This window comes from Engystomops pustulosus, chromosome 2, assembly GCF_040894005.1.
Source record: "Engystomops pustulosus chromosome 2, aEngPut4.maternal, whole genome shotgun sequence".
Taxonomy (NCBI): Eukaryota; Metazoa; Chordata; class Amphibia; order Anura; family Leptodactylidae; genus Engystomops; species Engystomops pustulosus.
This window is the reverse complement of record NC_092412.1, coordinates 14,137,462-14,158,744: the sequence shown is the minus strand read 5'-3', so window position 1 is coordinate 14,158,744 and position 21,283 is coordinate 14,137,462. Positions and strand designations below refer to the sequence as shown.

The window sequence follows — 21,283 nt, the reverse complement described above, 5'->3', positions numbered from 1 at the left end:
CAAATGCAGCAAAATTGGTGAAAAAATGAATTTGCGCCATTTTCTTGTGGGCTAGGTTTTTATGGCTTTCACTGTACACCCCAAATGACACATTTCCTATATTCTTTGGGTCAGTGCGATCACAGGGATTCCAAATTCATATAGTTTTTATAATGCTTCATACAAAAATTAAAACCTCCTGTACAAAAAAAAAAAAGTTCTTCATTTTGCCATGCTCTGGCGAAAATAACTTTTTCATACTTTGGTATATGGAGCTTTGGGTGGTGTTATTTATGCAAGATGAGAAGACGTTTTCAGTGCTACAATTTTGAGAACTGTACAGCATTTTGATTACTTTTCAGTAAATTTTTTATATGTTGCAAAATGGCAAAAAGCGGACTCTCTAAGGCTAAGCAGACACTTTGTGATCCATCGAGTTATGTGAGCTGACAGTGTGGTTAGATTACCAGGGTACAGGTTTATATACACTTTCATTTACCATCTTACCATCTGAATGATGTTAATAAAAGTGAATTAGAGAATATGTTATTTTGTTATCCTGAGTACTTGTCTTTGTGGGAATACCCCTCTAAAGATGGCAGAGGGATGATACTATTAGGGGACCAAGATATATGGAACAAATGGAAAGTGAAGAACAAAACTGTAAAATATCTGTGTGGTAAATGAGGACATTATCTGCAGTCCTGCATTATCTGCAGTCTCCTGTGTTTTCTGTAGTGGTATATGATCAGAACAGTTGCTTTTGGAGCAACCACATGTGAGGGTGGGAGATACAGGACCAGACACTATTGAAAATTCAGTGTGGACTGGCAGTCACCTTGATCTGGGGGCCGGTCATGCCATGTAAACAAAGTCAGAGTGCATGTGTGAATGGTTACTTAGCAGTAAGTGTACTGCAAGCAGAAGAAACATCGCTGACAATTGACAGCGACGTATAGAGTGTCGCTGCTGCTGACAGGTTTGTATCCTGCGGCTGTGGATCAGTCCACAGCTCAGAATGCCCGCTGTCAGTGAGAGAAAAAGTGTGAAAAGTAATAATGCCGCCCTCTGTAGGACAAATAAAGGTACTATAGTGCCAGTAGTATGAAGAGCCAAAACATCTCTCATGCAACCAAAAAAAGAGACCTCCCCCATAGTAAGTGCATAATGCCCTGTATCATGGATGTCCTTGCCTGTTTCCTATACATTTTCCTCCATACATCAATGTTGCAATTTGTATGGGGTACCTCCAGCCCCCGCAGCCTGCAGGAGGTGACGTCACTCTGAGCTGTGGACTGATCTGCAGCTACAGGACGGACGTGAAAGTATACCACCAGGCATTGATGCTTTTTTATAATTTCTTGACTGGCACTACCACGTTAATACTAAAACAGTGGGTACAGCTGAAACAGCATTATTCAACGATTCCCCAACGGCTTTTACCGTGGTAACCTCCTACCACATCAGCTGCTGTTCAATGACTGGTACTGAGAAGTGGTCTGTGGTCCCCACCTGCAGAACCACTCCTTTATTGCGTGTGTCTTGCCAATTGCCTGTGAAATTGATAGTCAATCAGTGTTGCTTTCTAAGTGGACAGTTTGATTTCACAGAAGTTTTATTTACTTGGGAGTTATATTGTGTTGTTTAAGTGTTCCCTTTATTTTTTTTCAGCAGTGTGTAAGACACTTTCAAGATGGTATCAGGTACCATCCCTTCTTCCCTCCGTTTATCCCTCAGTTCTAGACAGGGCCCTGTTACGGTGCTGCCCCTGCGCTGCTCTATGCAATGGAGAGGGGAGAGCAGCCTACGACCGAGTGCGCATAAGTTTGTGTAATTGTATCTTTAGACTGGCTGTGCACTATAGCAGCCTATGAAATTCTTCAGACTGCAACTAAAGGGGCAAATATTTCTATCCGTCCCTCATAGCCTTCTCTATATCAGTAAGGAAGTTCTGAAAGTATTAATTCTCTACTCCTTCCCTCGCTGTTCCTGTAGCTGCAGCCTTTTTCTTCTGTGTAATAGCGCTGGGTCATACAGCAGAGTCACAAGTCCCACACGGCCAATCACGCCCTTACTTTATGTTGTTTGTTTTTCTCACAGTTTTGATTTGAGCTGTGCTAGATGTATCCATAGACGTATACAGGTAGGTGGGGGTCTCCTCTTTGCCTCAATCTATATACGTCATAACCAGGAGGAAACACAATAACATTTTTTCTGTTGTTAGCTAGGGGACATAAGCAACTGAAAGGCGAAAAGGTGGCTAAGATAAGTACAATTCCTCTTTTCAACCCCTTTCTGTCAGATCATATTTCTATACACTTGGGCTACATGCACACAATTATTGTTTTTCTATGCGGCCGTAATGGCCGTATTTGAGGGCCACGTATAATCCGTATTTTACCTGTGTCACAGATGTTTAACTCCTTGCCGCTCAGCAGCAGATATATACGTTGCAGAACTATGGCACTCAGTGCTGAGTGGCGGATATATCCGCCGCTGAGCTGATGCCGGTTCAGCTCAAAATCAGAGCCGACATTGCTGGCATGTATGGGGTGCCGTTCGTTACCATAGCAGCCCTGAAGTCTGAGCAGAACCCCAAGGGCTGTCCACAGGCAGTGCCTGTAAGATCCTGTTTGTGATGGCATCTTAAAGGCACAGTGACAGCCTATGCATGTGTTTAGGCTGACTGAGCTAATACCTTGCAATACATCAGTTGATTGCTTGTTCATGTCCAATGGTGGAGCTAATAAAAAAGTTTAAAAAAAAAAGTTCTTAAATTAAAAAAAAATTTATAAAATTGCTTATAAGCCCCATGAACATATAAAGAGAGATATAATGCAAAAAAGGTCAAAATCATAATGCAAACCCCACATATATAGCATCACTGCGTCCATAACGACCCATAGAATGAAAGATTACTATTGAACCTGCTCGATGAACACCATTAAAAAACTGTTAAAAATCCACCAAAAATGATTTTTACCGCTATAATCCCACAAAAATTTTTTATAAAAAGCGATAAAAAAACATACGTACTCCAGAATAATACTGTTGCAAAGTACAAAATGTCCCTTAAAAACCAGCCATCATCCACCTCCGTAGCCTGAAAAATAAACATTTTGTGCCACTGGAAAGATGGAGATAGAAAAATGATAGATATTTTTCTTACATTCTACAAAATTTGCAAAATAAAATCTAATGTGTGTGGGGGGGGAAGTATGGTATCCCTGTAATCTTATTGACCAATAGATTAAAGATAACATGATTATTAGGCTATAAGGACACAAATGCATTTTTTTGGCTAATTTCACCACATTTGGAATATTTTTCCAGCTTCCCAGTACACGGCATGGAATAATAAATGACATCACTGAGAAGTAAAATTTGTTACACAGAAACTAAGCTCTCACATAGCTCTGTAAAAAAAAAAAAAAAAAAACAGTTATGAATTTTTGAAGGTGGAGAGCGAGAAATTAGCGAAAAAATCCTCAGCCCTTAGTATGTCCTGAAGGGGTTAAAATGTGGTTTTCAATGCTGTAATTGAGCTGGGCCAGCCCATTAAGGTCATGTGATTATTTTCCAGAAACCAACCACAAAAATGGCCAGAAAGCCTAATACAACCACATGCAATCTGTTTTGTTATGTTTTTTTTATTGCCCCATTGACTTCTCGGGGATGGTTTGACCCAAAACATGGTTTAGGACAGGACATGCTCTGAGTTTTTCCTCATGGACATTAGGCCCGGACACGGTGCAGAGAAATCCTCACCCGTGATCATAAGCCCATAACAACACATGGAGCTGGGAGACAGCCGCAGAAGACCTTACAAAAATCTTCTCACTTACAAACATACAACTACATATCCACATATATACATACATGCACATAGTGTATAAATACACTACAGTATGCAAAACTTAAAGATACACTTACTAGTCATGAAGAAACTCAGCAGATATTTGTTCCAGTTGCTGCAGGCTCCCTCCCCCACCCTCCTATACTGACTGCTGTATCACTGTCCTTCCCACTTGTGTGAACAGTAGCTGAGAGAGGGGGCGGTAAGGAAGCAATGTATCTTGTTTTGTCTCTAATACGCTGACTCCACAGAGGGCTCTTGAGTAGGAGACCATTAGATTATGAAATGCCCTGGGAAGCTGACCTGCTCTCTTCCCCTTTGCCTAATTCCTGCTGTGCTTACCCAGAGTTCCTCAGTGAGGTCAGTGGGCCGGGTCTCTTCTGACACAGGCTACATTAGGGGGTGGGGCCAGCCTGTAGAAACCTACTGAATGACAAGAACTGTAGTAGGAGCAGCAATCTTTCGTCGTCTCCACATCCCAAGGTAATCGGAGGAGATGTCTGGGACACAGTGGGAAAAAACACCTGCAAAGGGAAACAGTCCCACTGAATCCCCATTTAGGAGCACTGTATCACAGGAGATCATGTAGTCACCATGTCTCCTCATGTATCTGCTCCAGTCACCTTACACACTGCAGACATGGCTGATATATCATATATAGGAGAATTATTACTTCAGGACATCATGTAGTCACCATGTCTCCTCATGTATCTGCTCCCAGTCACCTCACACACTGCAGACATGGCTGATATATCATATATAGGGGAATTATTACCACAGGACATCATGTAGTCACCATGTCTCCTCATGTATCTCCTCCAGTCACCTCATACACTGCAGACATGTCTGATATATCATATATAGGAGAATTATTACCACAGGTCATCATGTAATCACCATGTCTCCTCATGTATCTCCTCCAGTCACCTCATACACTGCAGACATGGCTGATATATCATATATAGGAGAATTATTACCACAGGACATCATGTAGTCACCATGTCTCCTCATGTATCTGCTCCCAGTTACCTCATACACTGCAGACATGGCTGATATATCATATATAGGGGAATTATTACCACAGGACATCATGTAGTCACCATGTCTCCTCATGTATCTGCTCCCATTCACTTCATACACTGCAGACATGGCTGATATCTCATATATAGAGGAAATAATTATCATATATAGGAGAATTATTACCACAGGAGATCATGTAGTCACCATGTCTCCTCATGTATCTGCTCCAGTCACCTCATACACTGCAGACATGGCTGATATATCATATATAGGAGAATTATTACCACATGAGATCATGTAGTCACCATGTCTCCTCATGTATCTCCTCCAGTCACCTCATACACTGCAGACATGGCTGATATATCATATATAGGAGAATTATTACCTCAGGACATCATGTAGTCACAGGTCTCCTCATGTATCTGCTCCAGTCACCTCACACACTGCAGACATGGCTGATATATCATATATAGGAGAATTATTACCCCAGGACATCATGTAGTCACCATGTCTCCTCATGTATCTGCTCCAGTTACCTCATACACTGCAGACATGTCTGATATATCATATATAGGGGAATTATTACCACAGGACATCATGTAGTCACCATGTCTCCTCATGTATCTGCTCCCAGTCACTTCATACACTGCAGACATGGCTGATATCTCATATATAGAGGAAATAATTATCATATATAGGAGAATTATTACCACAGGACATCATGTAATCACCATGTCTCCTCATGTATCTGCTCCCAGTCACCTCATACACTGCAGACATGTCTGATATATGATATATAGGAGGATTTTTACCACAGGAAGCGATGTAGTCACCATGTCTCCTCATATATCTGCTCCAGTCACCTCATACACTGCAGACATGGCTGATATATCATATATAGGAGAATTATTACCTCAGGACATCATGTAGTCACCGTGTCTCCTCATGTATCTGCTCCAGTCACCTCATACACTGCAGACATGGCTGATATATCATATATAGGAGAATTATTACCACAGGACATCATGTAGTCACCATGTCTCCTCATATATCTGCTCCAGTCACCTCATACACTGCAGACATGGCTGATATATCATATATAGGAGAATTATTACCTCAGGACATCATGTAGTCACCGTGTCTCCTCATGTATCTGCTCCAGTCACCTCATACACTGCAGACGTGGCTTATATATCATATATAGGAGAATTATTACCACAGGGCATCATGTAGTCACCATGTCTCCTCATGTATCTGCTCCAGTCACCTCATACACTGCAGACATGGCTGATATATCATATATATATAGGAGAATTATTATCCTCGTGTATCTTTGTCCGGTTATCTCACAAACTACAGTTATGGCTGCTTAATATCACAGGTAAGTAGATTTATTAGACCCTTAATGACTTGGCTCTTTTTTGTTTTTGTATTTTCATTTTTCCTTCCCCACCTTCAAAAATCTATAACTTTTTTATTTTTCCATTTAAAGATCTGTGCGAGGTCTGTGTGTAACAAATTGCACTTCATATTAACGCTATATAATATTCCATGCCATGTCCTTGGAAGTGGGAAAAATTCCATCTGCAGTGAAATTGGAGAAAATATTCATTCATTATTCACTATCAAGATGGAGCAGTAATCAAAATTCAATCGGCATCATCCATTCAGGAAGCTCTGGTATAAGGAGGTTAAAGTCGGCCTTGTATTTGCACCCATTGTTGTCGCTGAGGCATGGAAGCACCCTCCACCGCAATACCCTCTGTCTCTAGGATGTGTTTCCACTCCTCCGGTGTGCAGATAACATAGCTCTGGCTCCTCAATGAGAACTGGGGGAGCAGGGGTAGCCCCGCCTATAGCTAAACTCCGCTTGGAAGAGGGCCAAAGTGAGAGGGCGTAGGGAGTGGAGCTTCAGAAATGTGGAAGGTGCTAGATCTGCAAATAGCTGGACCAATGGAGGCAACCCAGGCAGACGATCCAGGTTGCGTGCTGTTTGCAAGAGAGTTAGTTTGGATGTTTTCGGGAATCTGATTTTGGTTTTCGTTGCTTTTGCCTTGTTTTCCTGTGTTTTGTTTGTAAATGTTTTTTTTTTTTTTTTACAAAAGACGTTATAGGGACACTCTAAATTAATTTGCCAAACCACGGAAACATGAGCTAAACAAATCCTTTTATCTTGAACAATGGCAGAAAGCACTAATCTTAACAAATAAAGATTTTGTTTCTTGCTGCCTTCAAGAATTAAATTATAAAAATTTATCTCAATCGTATCACAACTAAGTAAAATAGGTTTCTAAGTTCCCTGAGGTTTCTTCCACATTCTGGCGATGTGGAAATGCTGAAGACAACATGCTCCATGTATGGTGAGATTGCCCTCCTGTGTATAATCCATCCCTCTCCTGCACTGGCACTATTATTAATGTTCCTGCTTTGCCACTTGCTTATGATAATGAGGCATTGAGACAGCATGTGGTTTGACCCTCTGAGAGCGCAAAATCTGGGGATATGTAGGTTGTGAAGGAGACCAAGGGTAGCCATGCAACCAAAGCTGGTAACAATAGTGGGGACATTTACTTAAAGTGTCGGTGTCTGCACTGGCTTTGTTACCGACCTGCTCTCGGAAAGAAGATACACACTTAATATTGTAGAGCTGTGCAGAGACATTTCTGGCGCCGAGACTATTTTCTGTCCCTGGGACCAAAATCTGTCCCGAGCACCAGAAATGTGTCCAACAGTCCCTGCTAGACCAGTTTTCTTTTGGTCTACTTTCCGCCAGTTTACAGCGCCCAAAAAGGGCTGCGACACATATTAATTGTGTCTGAGTTTCCACTCCGCCGAAGCCACGCCCCTTTTCGCAGAAGAGTCGGAGCAGACGGAAAAAGTAATTTTTTCTGGCGCCGCCAGCTTATAAATAGGTCTGAGAGCAGAACATGTGGTGAGAGCGCCACAAAACTGGCGGAAACGCCATAGTAAATGTCCCCCATTGTGTTTGCAAGACATCCGGTGTCCAACCACCCAACAGGAGATTGTGACCCCCGAACAGTAACAGCAGTCGAAATACACCAAGAATCTCAGGCTTTTGAGCCAAAGTCACAGGGTCTGGTGCCAGGAAAGAGCAGCCATGGTGTACCTACACGGTCCAGTACTATAAGCAGGCCGGAAAACACCCCAGTTCTGAGACTCAGAAGTCCAATGTACAACCCATACTACAGCCAGCAGCTCTGCCATTTGAGGAGGGAGAAGTGTACAAGAAAGGCAACAACAGCCAAGTCCTGCAGCAGCCCCTAGTGAGGGACCATAAGTCACAGTAGCCCTGGATAAGGTACTACAAATCTCAGCAGCCCCTGATAAGATACAAGTCCCAGCTGTAAGTGGACTCTTATCTGATAACAGCAATGAAGTGGCAGCACAGAAACCACAAGTGCCAGGTGGCAGCGCACTTCGGGTGGACTTTGGACTCACACCTGAACCAGAAGGTAACACTGTAGCACCTCAGATTGTATCTGTGCAAGATTGTGCTGCACAGAGGGGATCAATGCTGATAATGTTGTGTAAAAGTCTGATATTGCTAATAACGCAGAGATATTGCTGGTAACACAGAGAGCCCTGATGTTGATGTTATGAAGGGTGAGGGACAATCTACCATTGAGGAGTTCTCTCCTCTAATCAAGCTCGGGCAGTCAGTGGCCCCATGGCCCAAGTGTTCAGCAGCCCCAAGTACTGATGATCCACAGCCTACACATACCCCTTAGCAGGACACAGGTCAGACATTTGGGAATGCTAGGAGTCGAGGTTCACCATTCCTCTCCTCGACCACCAGTTACACCGGCCAGGCTTTCAAGAGGAGAAATGTCACTTTAGAGATAGAGGTGCTAAGGAAGATCTTCCTGACCGGAAATTTTTATACACTAACAACGTCCTCTATTTATATTCTTTGTACAGTGACACTGCAATATTCATTAATATGCCGTGCCCCTATTAATTCATATGTAACACTGCACCCTGTCATTAATGTAGCACCCCCTCACCAATCCATATGTGCCCCTATTATATAATATATAACATAGCCGTTTTAATATTTTTAAGTTCAGCGGCCTCACTTATTATATAATACAGTTCAGTAGCCCCACCTTAATTATTATACTGTCCAGCTGCCCCCAGTGATCACCAGCTCCCAGTTATATTACTGACCAGCAGCCTCCTCGACTGTGATCGTTCCAACTCATCTTATCTGCATCCCCCAGTTATAATTCACCCCACCCTGTCACAATGAATCTGATCATAATTCATCTTACTTGCCCGTTATCATTTTTATCTTGACCTGCAGCCTCTGAGCCAGACATACTTCATCTGACTTGCCCCAAGTAATTTTCAAGTTTACCACCAGCCATAAACAAAAAAACAAAAAAATTCTAGACCGGAGGGAATGGACCTTGTGATAGGCCGCTTCATGGTCCACCTTTTGACGGCCTCACTGAACTTTTTAATGCAGAAGTGGGAGAGAGCATGATCTCTGGTTGTCAAAAAATTTAATTGAAAATTATGTTCAAAAGTAAATGTATTACTTCAAATCAAACAACAACGGGTGGGGTAATGAATATATGACAATTAACAACACAACCCTGACAATTAACATTCTATTTATCCCTACAAAGAATCACATAAAAATTGATCCTCCCCATGCCCCCGGAGCCAGCCTGCAGTTCTGCTCACCATCCCTGGCTCCAGCGGCGGTCCCTGCTCTCTGGCGCGCGTCTCCATCTACTAGGGCACGCACGCCGGCTGGGCAAGATTTAAAGGACCAGCACGTCGATAATTGGCGCTGGCCGGCCCTGATAAATTCCCAGCCCCTTCACGTGTCCCCCGCCGAATCTTTGTGCCTCGTGCCTTGGAGAAAGCTTGTCTTCTGTGTTCCTTGCGATTATTGTGATTTCCCGTTGTGACCTCAATTTCTGTTCCTGACTCCGAATCTTTTCCGCCTGCCTTGACCTCCTGCTACGTCCCCGACTCTGATCCTGTGCTGCCTGTCCTGACCTCCTGCCTGTTCACAACTCTGTCTTGCCTCATGATTCTGTACCTCGCCTTGGCCACCACCGTGGACAAAGTCGTGCCTGTGGAGCGAACTGGTGGTTCAGTGGGTACACTACCCCTGACCTGTGTCAATTGAATTGAAATAAAAGAAAACAGCAGAAATGCCACCCATGTCTTGGGTCACGGGCTCACCCGTGCTTCTTCCACGTCCGAGCGATCCAGTGGTCTAAATCACTTGTCCTTGTTCCTGCTTCGGCGGTGTGGTATGGATGTCCGTGCCTCCTAGTGCGTGAGCTCAGGCACCCAAAGATTTAAAGAGCCAGCGCACCATTGATTGGTGCTGGCCATTTACTGAATCCTTGATAAGCCAGACTCTTCCTGCTCACCCTGCCGTATCTTCGTGCCTTGTGCCCTGTGCCCTAGAGAAAGCTTTGTTCCTGATGCTCTGTGCTTGTATTACAATTTCCTGTTGTGACCCCGGTTCCGTTATTGACCTCAATCCCGTTTTTGTGACCAACAGACTTCTATTGCCTTCCGTGATTCGCATCAGTGAAAAAAATAGGACGTGAAATGTTTCATAATTTTTTCCTGAACTGAAATTATTGAACCGCGGATATGAAAAACAACGCCAAAGGAAAAAACTATTTGCCCTGTGATTATTTACAATAAGACGATTGTATGCAACAGATTTTCATAGAAACATTGGGGGACATGTATCTTTATTTCTGCTTGCTTTTTTTTCTTTCCTTTTTGTGACCTTTGCTGTCGTTTCTCTAATGTGCACCTTTGTCTGTACCAGAGTTGCCTTATGTCTCATTATTTTCCAGATATTCTGTATCACTTTTCACTAATGGTGCGGTCACACGTGGCGTTTAAGATGAATTTTTAAACGCATTGCAGAAATGCCTGCGTTTTACATGTTTACCATTCGTTTTGCTGGATTTGAATGCATTTTTCTTCATTGCTGGAAAGGTAAGCAGCTGTGAAAATGTTAACACAGCTGCTTACACTTCCAACAATGAAGAGGAATGCTTATAAACTAAGGCCTCTTGCACACTAGCGTTGCGTTTCACGTCAGGGTGCAATGCGTGAAAAAGTGACGTTTTGGCTGCGTTTTTGTTCCATTTTTCCTTGGAGTAATTTGCGTTTTTGCGTTTTTCACGCGCGTGTTGTTAGCGTTGTTTTTGCGTTTTCGGCGCATTTTTGACGCGCGTTTCAATGGGAGACTCGAGCAGTTTTCAAAGGGACCATGGTTTGGGATTAAAATGTGTTATTTAATTGAAAAATAATGTCTTCTGATAATTTGCAAACATCTGCGATCTATTCTTCACTGTTCCGCGCGTATATTATCTCCCGACAATTTAGCAGATGTGAAGAACAGTGAAGAATAGAATAAAATCATTGTACACAGTGAACACAGTGAACACAGGATCATTTAAGATAAAAACACAGTGCAAAACACAGTGCAGAATAGATTACAGATGTTCGGCACATCTGCTTACTTGTCGGGAGATACGCGCGGAACGCCGCGAACAAAATAGCATGTGAAGAACAATATATATGTGTGTGAAGAACACATTGCAGATGTTTAAATACATCTGCAATGTATTCTTCACACATATATATTCTGCACTGTGTTCTGCACTGTGTTTTTATCTTAAATGATCCTGTGGTCACTGTGTTCACTGTGTTCACTGTTTTTATTCTATTCTTCACTGTTCTTCACTGTGTTTTATTAATTAAATGATCGTTCGCGAGCAGGGGAAATAATGTTATTCTGGTCACCTAGCAACCCTTACGTTTAAAACGCATTGCACTCGCATTGCACTTGCAATGATTGCGAGTGCAATGCGTTCTTGATGCATCTCCATAGACTTGAATGGGGCGTGAAAATTGCGCGTGACTCGCAAAAATAGAGCATGCTGCGATTTTGACGCGCGTGCAAACGAACGCAAGCACGCGCGTTCAAAACCACGCTAATGGAGAAAGACCCATTGAATACAATGGGACAGAGTGCAATGCGAGTTCTGCGCGTCAAATGCACGCGCAGAACTCGCGCGTGAAAAACGCCAGTGGAGAAGGGGCCTAACCGTGCGTGGTAACATGTAAAACTTGTGAGTTTCTGTGATACATATTAACATATTAATAATACCAATTCTTTATTTATATAGTGCACACAGATTACGCACCTCTACACAGAGTTTGCCAAATCGGTCCATGTCCCCCATGGGGCTCACAATCTAATCAGCATACCAGTATGTTTTTGGAGTGTGGGAGGTAACCGGAGGACTCAGAGGAAACCCAAACAAACACGGAAAGAACATACAAACTCTTTGCAGATGTTGAACCTGCGACTTGAACCCTGGTCTCCAGCGCTGCAAGGCTGTAATGCTAACCACTAAGCCACTGTGCTGCCCTATTATGACCGCACCCTCATATGTCATCATCTCCCTGGGGTGTGACTGGAGTCCCTAAAATGCTGGCCACAGCCCCTAATCCAACATTTATAGAAGTGTCCACTCCTGTACATAAGCCTCTCACGTGGCTTGTGCTCATGTGGATTTGAGACATCTGCAACAAAAAGTCGCAAAAAAAAAAGGCAATAGTTGCACCTGACAGGATAGGAGAAGCTAAAACATGTATCACAAAACAAAAATATTATCATGCAAAGAAGACCTACCAAAAGGTTTACTTATAAAATTATAATTTATTATAATAATTACAAAAAATACCTAAAACACCATCGTTCATGATGATTGCCCCGAGCACCTGCCTACACTTAGGATAATGAGCAGAAGTCCCCCCCCGTGGACTCTCTGATGATGAATAAGACGTGATAATTGACGGAAACTGTTTTCACTCTCCTGTGTGAAATCTTTGGTGTTTAACAAGAGCTGATTTGCACCTAAAACATTTTCTACATTCTGTACATGAAAATGGCTTCTCCCCTGTGTGGATTCTCTGATGTTGAATAAGACCTAATTTACTACGAAAACATTTTTCACATTCAGTACATGAAAATGGGTTCTCCTCAATGTGAAATCTTTGATGTTCAACAAGAATTGATTTGTACATAAAACATTTTCCACATTCTGTACACGAAAATGGCTTCTCCCCTGTGTGAGTTCTCTGATGTTGTATACAATTTGTTTTGTTAGAAAAACTTTTTCCACATTCAGTACATGAAAATGGCTTTTCCCCTGTGTGGATTCTCTGATGCTGAATAAGACCTATTTTACTACGAAAAGATTTTTCACATTCTGTACATGAAAATGGCTTCTCCCCTGTGTGAAATATTTGATGTTCAACAAGAGCTGATTTGTACATAAAACATTTTCCACATTCTGTACATGAAAATGGCTTCTCCCCTGTGTGAGTTCTCTGATGTATAAAAAGCTTTGCTTTTTCCCTAAAACATTTTCCACATTCAGTACATGGAAATGGCTTCTCCCCTGTGTGAATTCTCAGATGTCTTAAAAAATTTTTTTTTGCACTAAGACATTTCCCACATTCAGTACATGAAAACGTTTTCTTCCCTTTTTGAATTTTCACATGTTGATCAAGATTTGATTTCTGGGTAAACCGCTTCTCACGTGAACATTTCCTTTTATCTCTGTGATTTGCCTTCCCTGTGGAAAGATGTGATTGATTGTCTTCTACTTCAATACAAAGAGATGAGGGGGGACGCCCATGGAAACCTCCTTTACTTTTGTCTCCTAAAAAAGTATAGTCATGAAATCAATATTGGAATTTTCCTTTACAGGCAGAAGTGAAGCAACGTGTCAGTAACATACAGTCGGCTATAGATAGAAAACTACCAACATCATAGATATTCATTGCTTATATAATACATTGTCAGATAATCTGATTACAATCCAACACCAAGTAAACAGAAGTCATCAAATCCTTAGAAACCGGATTCTTCTACGTCCAGGACATAAGAGGATTGTGTAACCAGAGATTCCCATCTCACCCTAGACCAGTGATTCTCAATCTTTCTAATGCTGTGACCCCGCAATACAGTTCCTGATGTTGTGGTTACCCTAAACCATGTACAAGAATGTAACAACTATAATACTGATCGTATGTACAAGGATATAACTACTATAATACTGCCCCCTATGTACAAGAATATAATTACTAAAATACTGCCCCCTACGTACAAGAATATAACTAATATAATACTGCCCCCTATGTACAAGAATATAATTACTAAAATACTGCCCCCTACGTACAAGAATATAACTACTATAATACTGCCCCCTATGTACAAGAATATAACTACTATAATACTGCCCCTATGTACACGAATATAACTACTATAATACTGCCTACTATGTACAAGACTATAGCTACTATAATACTGCTCCCTATGTACAAGAATATAACTACTATAATACTGCCCCCTATATACAGGAATATAACTACTATAATACTGCCCCCTATGTACAAGAATATAACTACTATAATACTGCCCCCTATATACAAGAATATAACTACTATAATACTGCCCCCTATGTACAGGAATATAACTACTATAATACTGCTCCCTATGTACAAGAATGTAACTACTATAATACTGTCCCCTATGTACAAGAATATAAAAACTATAATACTGCCTCCTATGTACAAGAATATAATTACTATAATGAAACAAACAATGGCAAAAAGCAAAGGAAGGGAATCCAGCATTCAACATCCGATAGATCCAAAGGAAAAAGACTCGCTGTTAAAGCATGTCCAAAAATTTATTCTTCATATCCTTTAAAAAACAGAGGAAAAATTCCAATAGTAGAACAACATGGAAGTTACATGAATGGTAATCGCACAGGACCGACCAAAAAATACAGCGGTAACGCATTCTTGTACATAGGGGGCAGTATTATAGTAGTTATATTCTTGTACATAGGGGCAAGTATTATAGTAGTTATATTCTTGTACATAGGGGGCAGTATTATAGTAGTTATATTCTTGTACATAGAGGGCAGTATTATAGTAGTTATATTCTTGTACATAGAGGGCAGTATTATAGTAGTTATATTCTTGTACATAGGGGCAAGTATTATAGTAGTTATATTCTTGTACATTGGGGTAGTACAATCATCTTGATTAAGGACTAACAAACTATAGTCCGAAACGCGTTACCGCTGTATTTTTTGGTCGGTCCTGTGCGATTACCATTCATGTAACTTCCATGTTGTTCTACTACTATAATACTATAGTACTATAACTACTATAATACTGCCCCCTATGTACAAGAATATAACTACTATAATACTGCCCCCTATGTACAAGAATATAACTACTATAATACTGCCCCCCCCCCCCCGATGTACAAGAATATAACTACTATAATACTGCTCCCTATGTACAAGAATATAACTGCTATAATACTGCCCCCTATGTACAAGAATATAACTACTATAATACTGCCCCCTATGTACAAGAATGTAACTACTATAATACTGCCCCCTATGTACAAGAATACAACTACTATAATACTGCCCCCTAAGTACAAGAATACAACTACTATAATACTGCCCCCTAAGTACAAGAATATAACTACTATAATACTGCCCCCTATTTACAAGAATATAACTACTATAATACTGCCCCCTATGTACAAGAATATAACTACTATAATACTGCCCCTATGTACAAGAATATCACTACTGTAATACTGCCCCCTATGTACAAGAATATAACTACTATAATACTGCCCCTATGTACAAGAATATAGCTACTATAATACTGCCCCTGATGTACAAGAAATACAGCTGCTATAGCGATACCTGCAGCAAGACCTTGAATGATGTCATTTAAGGTCCCACAGCCACTAGTTTAATGCACATTTGATTTATCCCGTTTCGTGGCAAAAATATGATAAAATCGTGGCTCCGATGGCTTTAGGCGACCCCTGTGCTTTGGTCGTTTGACCCCCGCTGGGGTCGAGACCCATAGGTTGAGAACCACTGCCCGAAAGCTTAACAGTCCAAGAAAATTGCTAAATTAAGTGGAGGAAGTCGTGTTCAGCCCCATATACAGGACACCTATAACATAACCACCATCCAGATACATGGCCAGCTGTATACTTCATGCTTAGTGAGATATCAATTTAATCTATTCCCCTGGAAGAACAGTCCTGTAACTGATTCTCAAGCCACTAAAAACTATAAAATGAAGAAAATATCACAGAAAAATGGTCCATGATAACTTGAAATTTCGGTCCGGTTCTGTCTTTGGACATAACTGTTATATTATCTGTACAATTGGTGCAAAATAGGACCAGCTAAAACCTGGTCTAATAAAAAATTAGAATAAGGTTCCAAGGTGTAGAGCTCTAAACAGGCTCGGACACCATATTCATAAACACCAAAACAGAATGTTGATTTGTAGGAAATGAATGTTCAGTGTCACAGCTTCTTTGCTTATTCACAAGTTTCGGCTTCATTCCGAAGGCCTTTTGCTTTCATATATGTCCGTTCTTTACTGTGTCCTTGCTTCTAATGTAAAGGTGCTTGGAATTTGCTCTGCCTCACTCTCCATGCTGCTTTGGTTGTCTTGACTCTCTACTTGTTTCACTATGGACGCACAGCTGCTTCTCTAGTTCAGTTCTGGATGTGGAACTTATTCTTCATTATTCTTTATTATAGTGCGCTAAAAACAGGTGCTTAGGAGGGCCAATTTTAATAAATGCCCCCATATATAGCCAGTCTCAAATGTCTGAGGAGAAGAATCATCCAATAATATCCCTCAGAGCCTCATAGTAACACAACATGTGGGTACAGACGGATGTGACTGGAGGAGGAGACCAGAGACAGATGAGCCGGTGTCTATGTCATCTCCATCTCCTCCCCTGGATGTGACCTCTCCCTGCAATGTATAAGGGAAGAATAACCCACAAGATACATGAAAGGCTCTTACCCTCCTCTGTCACTGATGAGGGGATTTCCTCTCCGCTCCTCCTTCCACCACAACTTTCCTGGAAAGATCCAACATGAGGGACATGAGAAAACAATGAGAGGTGTCCAGAAATGATCTTGTATCTCAGTGATCGACAAAAACTTCCAGAAGGTGAGAACTTAGAGGAAATAATCTCCTGAAGGAAAAGACAGAATCACCATTAATCCAATTATTTTACAAATCAACTTGTTGATGTTCCGGTTATGTTACTGAATAAAACAATGTGATCTGATCCGGAGGTGGAGGCTGCGCTCATGGACACCAGGACTTAATTTATTCACTTCTCCTGCTCTGAGCTGCTCTCTTTCTGATGTTCCTTACCATAGTCCTTAATAAAATAAGAAACCATTTGTTGGTTCGACCCACCACAGTAACCATCAGCATCATCTCATAGATCCTCCACCCACTGCTGCCGGAGGAGGTTAGAAAGGTTAATTATATGAAGCTAAATGGGATTTATAAGAATCTCAGCTCCATCTACCTGGTGATCCTGTGGGATGTTCTGCTCTGGATCCTCTGGACAATCTTGGGAAATTTCAGGTCTAGCACATCTATCAGGTTGATTTTTCTGACTGCATCCACCTATATAAAATTTACAAGGTAACTGAATACATTGTCTATATGTGATGATCAAATGATAGATAAGTCTAGGTGACCTCACACCTGGTCCCTCATCAGGAAGGTCTCGTCTTACCTGGTGATGTGAGGGACTGGTGGTCCTCCATCATGATGTCCTTGTACTGGTCCTTGTGTCCTTCTATATACTCCCACTCCTCCATGGAGAAATAGACAGTGACGTCCTGACACCTTATAGGAACCTGACACCCACAATGACACAGTCATCACCCAGACACCTCCCTTGTGTTATTGTACAATGTCTGCACTGGAATCTGAATAATTAATTCGTTCAACTTTAAAACTTTAATTTAGAAAAGTTATCAATTAGATACCTCTAAACCCAAAAAGTGTGTAAAAAAAACCTACCACCGTAGTATTAAAACATGGCATCAGCTTTGCTGATAAAGAACTTATACTCTCTCATGCTCAACAGCCAATTGAACTATATTTATACACAAGGCTGGAACACATCAGGCACTTCACAAGTTTAGCAATCACTGTTATGTCTCAGCATCTTTCTTCTATGGTGTAAGTTCTTTTGATGGACTATATGGGTTTAGAGGTATCTAATTGATGCTCTTTAGTGACATATAAGTTATATTTTAAAATTTCTTATTGTACAATGTCCCAGCATTCCCGGCAGCGCTCACCTCTCCGCTCAGCAGCTCAGTGATTCTGGAGGTAAGTTCTAGGATCTTCTGCTCATGTATCAGTGAATGAGTTGGAGGCTCGGTGATGGGGCTCTTGGTCGACCCCACACGGGGTGTAACACACTCACCAGACGACTTCTTCACTACTGTGTAATCCTGTACATCAATACATTGATCCAAATAATCATTCATTTTTCCTCCATCTTTTCAGTTTAATTTATAAATATGAGAGTGACGTTCTCCGAGACTCTCACCTCTCCACTTATCAAGAAGATGATCTCCAGGGTGAAGTCTAGGATCCTGGCAGCCATCTTCTCTCTGTCCTTCTCCTTCCATGGTGGGCCCTTCACCATCATGATGTCCTTGTACTGGTCCTTGTGTCCTTCTATATACTCCCACTCCTCCATGGAGAAATAGACAGTGACGTCCTGACACCTTATAGGAACCTGACACCCACAATGACACAGTCATCACCCAGACACCTCCCTTGTGTTATTGTACAATGTCCCAGCATTCCCAGCAGCACTCACCTCTCCGCTCAGCAGCTCAGTGATCCTGGAGGTAAGTTCTAGGATCTTCTGCTCATGTATCAGTGAATGAGGTGGAGGCTCGGTGATGGGGCTCTGGGTCCATCCTCCTGACACACGGGGGGTCACACACTCACCAGACGACTTCTTCACTACTGTGTAATCCTGTGTATGGGGAGACACTGATCACTACATAGATCCTAAGAATCCTTCACCTCTCAGTCATTTCCTGCTGTTATTCCTAGAGATAAGAGCCGTGTCCTGGGAGACTCTCACCTCTCCGGTTATCAAGGAGATCATCTCCAGGGTGAGCTCCAGGATCCTTGTATGCATCTGGTCTCTATCCTGGACCTTCATCCGCTAATGAAAATTCTGTCAGTGAGGAATCCGAATCTAAAGAAACTGAGGGAAAATGAGGAGGACACATGATAAATTCCATCTTTCAATAGTCTAACGTGGACCTACTTAATGTCAGTTTTTTTAAGTTGTTTTGGTGCCTTAAATTGTTATCCAGCTGTAAGGCTGTACTCACACGAACATATAAAAATGGCCTTATAAACCGCCGTATATACGGGTAGCATACGGACCTATTTAATTCAATGGGCAAGCGGGCCATCCATTTACGTGGCCATATTGCCTACCGTATCGTTATGTAGACAAGCCATGTCAAAATATAGAGATCGTCCTACTTTATGCTTTTCTGTCCAAATGCCACATTGGACATCTGGAACTGAAAAATTCTGGTTGCATATGTGCTGCATATAGTGGTGCACCGAATGCTGTGTCCAGAACCAGTGGGAGGCGCATGTGTCTCGCCTCACAGGTTCTTAATGTTTTTATTGATATCCTGTTGTAAATAAAATGTCCCTGTTTTTATCAAACTGTTGTTTTAGAGTTTTTTTTAGATACTTTGATGGTCACTGTTTAGTGTTTAGAAAATGCTGTGAATTTCATGCATAACATCATGTCTGACGAAGAGAACTAGTATTCTCGAAAGCTCACCATCAAATATACTCAGTTAGCCTAAGAAAGGTATCGCCTGATTTCTTGGAACATGTGGACAGAAGAAATCAAAAAAGTATTTCTTTAACCGGTTAAGGACCGGGCCCTTTCCTGTTTTTTCATGTCCATTTTTCATTCCCCACCTTCAAAAATCTATAACTTTTTTTATTTTTACACGTAAAGAGCTGTGCGAGGGCTTGTTTTCTGCGTAACAAATTGCACTTCATAGTGATGGTATTAAATATTCCATGCCATGTACTCGGAAGCGGGAAAAAAATTCCAAATGCAGTGAAAACGGTGAAAAGATGCATTTGCGCCATTTTCTTGTGGGCTTGGATATTACGTCTTTTACTGAGAGCCCCAAATGACAGGTCTGCTTCATTATTTGGGTCGGTACGATTAAGGGGATACCAAATTTGTGTAGGTTTTATAATGTTTTCATAGATTTACAAAAATTAAAACCTCCTGTACAAAAATTATTTTTTTTGATTTTGCCAACTTCTTGCGCTAATAACTTTGTTATACTTTGGTGTACGGAGCTGTGTGTAGTGTCATTTTTTGCGAAATTTGATAGTATTTTCAATGATATCATTTTTAGGACTGTACGACCTTTTGATCATTTTTTATAGATTTTTTTATATTTTTCAAAATGGCAAAAAAGTGACATTTTCGACTTTGGGCGCTATTTTCCGTTACGGGGTTAAACGCATTGAAAAACTGTTATCATATTTTGATAAATCAGGCATTTTTGGACGCCTTGATATCTAATTGTTTTGTAAAGCGCTACGTAATATGATGGCGCTATATAAATAAAGATTCTTATTATTATTATTATATTATTATTAATGTGTTTATGATTTTCACAGTTTATTTATATTTATGTCAGTTCTAGGGAAAGGGGGGTGATTTGAAATTTTAGGTTTTTTTATTATAATTTTTTTTTTAAACTTTTTTTTATTTTTATTTTTTCTATTTTTCAGACTCCCTAGGGCAGTGGTGGCGAACCTATGGCACAGGTGCCAGAGGTGGCACTCAGAGCCCTTTCTGTGGGCACTCAGGCCATCACCCCAACACATAGTTTGCAAGCTAAGACTCAAGGCTTTCTTCTGTGGTCCAATACAGCCCAGGACGCACCATGCTCAGCGCTATTTCAAAGCAACATCATTGGCTGCCAGGACTACAGGAGGAGCGAGAAGTTGTGGATAGAGATGGATTGTCATTGGAGCTCCTGTTCTGGGTCCCCTTTTCCTTTCTCTTCAGGGGACACTGAAATTTCTCCATCTTTCTATTGTATTGTTGAACTCAGGACACCAATACGATTAAAACCCGTAATACAGCTGGGATCAATAAGTTACTGCTTAAATTGTCATGTTGACACTTTGCGACATATAAGTGGGTTTCGGTTGTAGCTTGGGCACTCTGTCTCCAAAAGGTTCGCCATCACTGCCCTAGGGTACTCTAACCCTAGATTGCCTGATCGATCCTATCATATACTGCCATAATACAGTATGGCAGTATATGGGGATTTTCCTCCTCATTCATAACAATGTGCTAAGCGAGGTATAGAGACGTAAAGCAGAACCATAGTCGGGGACAGGCAGGTGGTCAGGACGGGTAGTACAGGCTCAGAGTCGGGGACA

The 21,283-nt window shown here is 41.4% G+C and overlaps 2 protein-coding genes across 2 annotated transcripts in view; one reads left to right on the top strand and one right to left on the bottom strand.

Annotated features, from left to right (window-relative positions):
• The window catches only part of LOC140119768 (uncharacterized), a 44,278-nt gene extending 25,260 nt beyond the window's left edge, over positions 1–19,018 (bottom strand). Inside the window, 6 exon segments of the mRNA XM_072139120.1 lie at positions 12,743–13,599; positions 16,949–16,982; positions 17,168–17,255; positions 18,086–18,270; positions 18,369–18,806; positions 18,918–19,018. Coding sequence (XP_071995221.1) covers positions 12,743–13,599; positions 16,949–16,982; positions 17,168–17,255; positions 18,086–18,270; positions 18,369–18,521 — 1,317 coding nt within the window. The 5' untranslated portion in view covers positions 18,522–18,806; positions 18,918–19,018.
• Positions 1–21,283, top strand: part of LOC140119963 (uncharacterized) — a 1,020,783-nt gene that overhangs the window by 170,067 nt on the left and 829,433 nt on the right. The window lies entirely within an intron of this gene.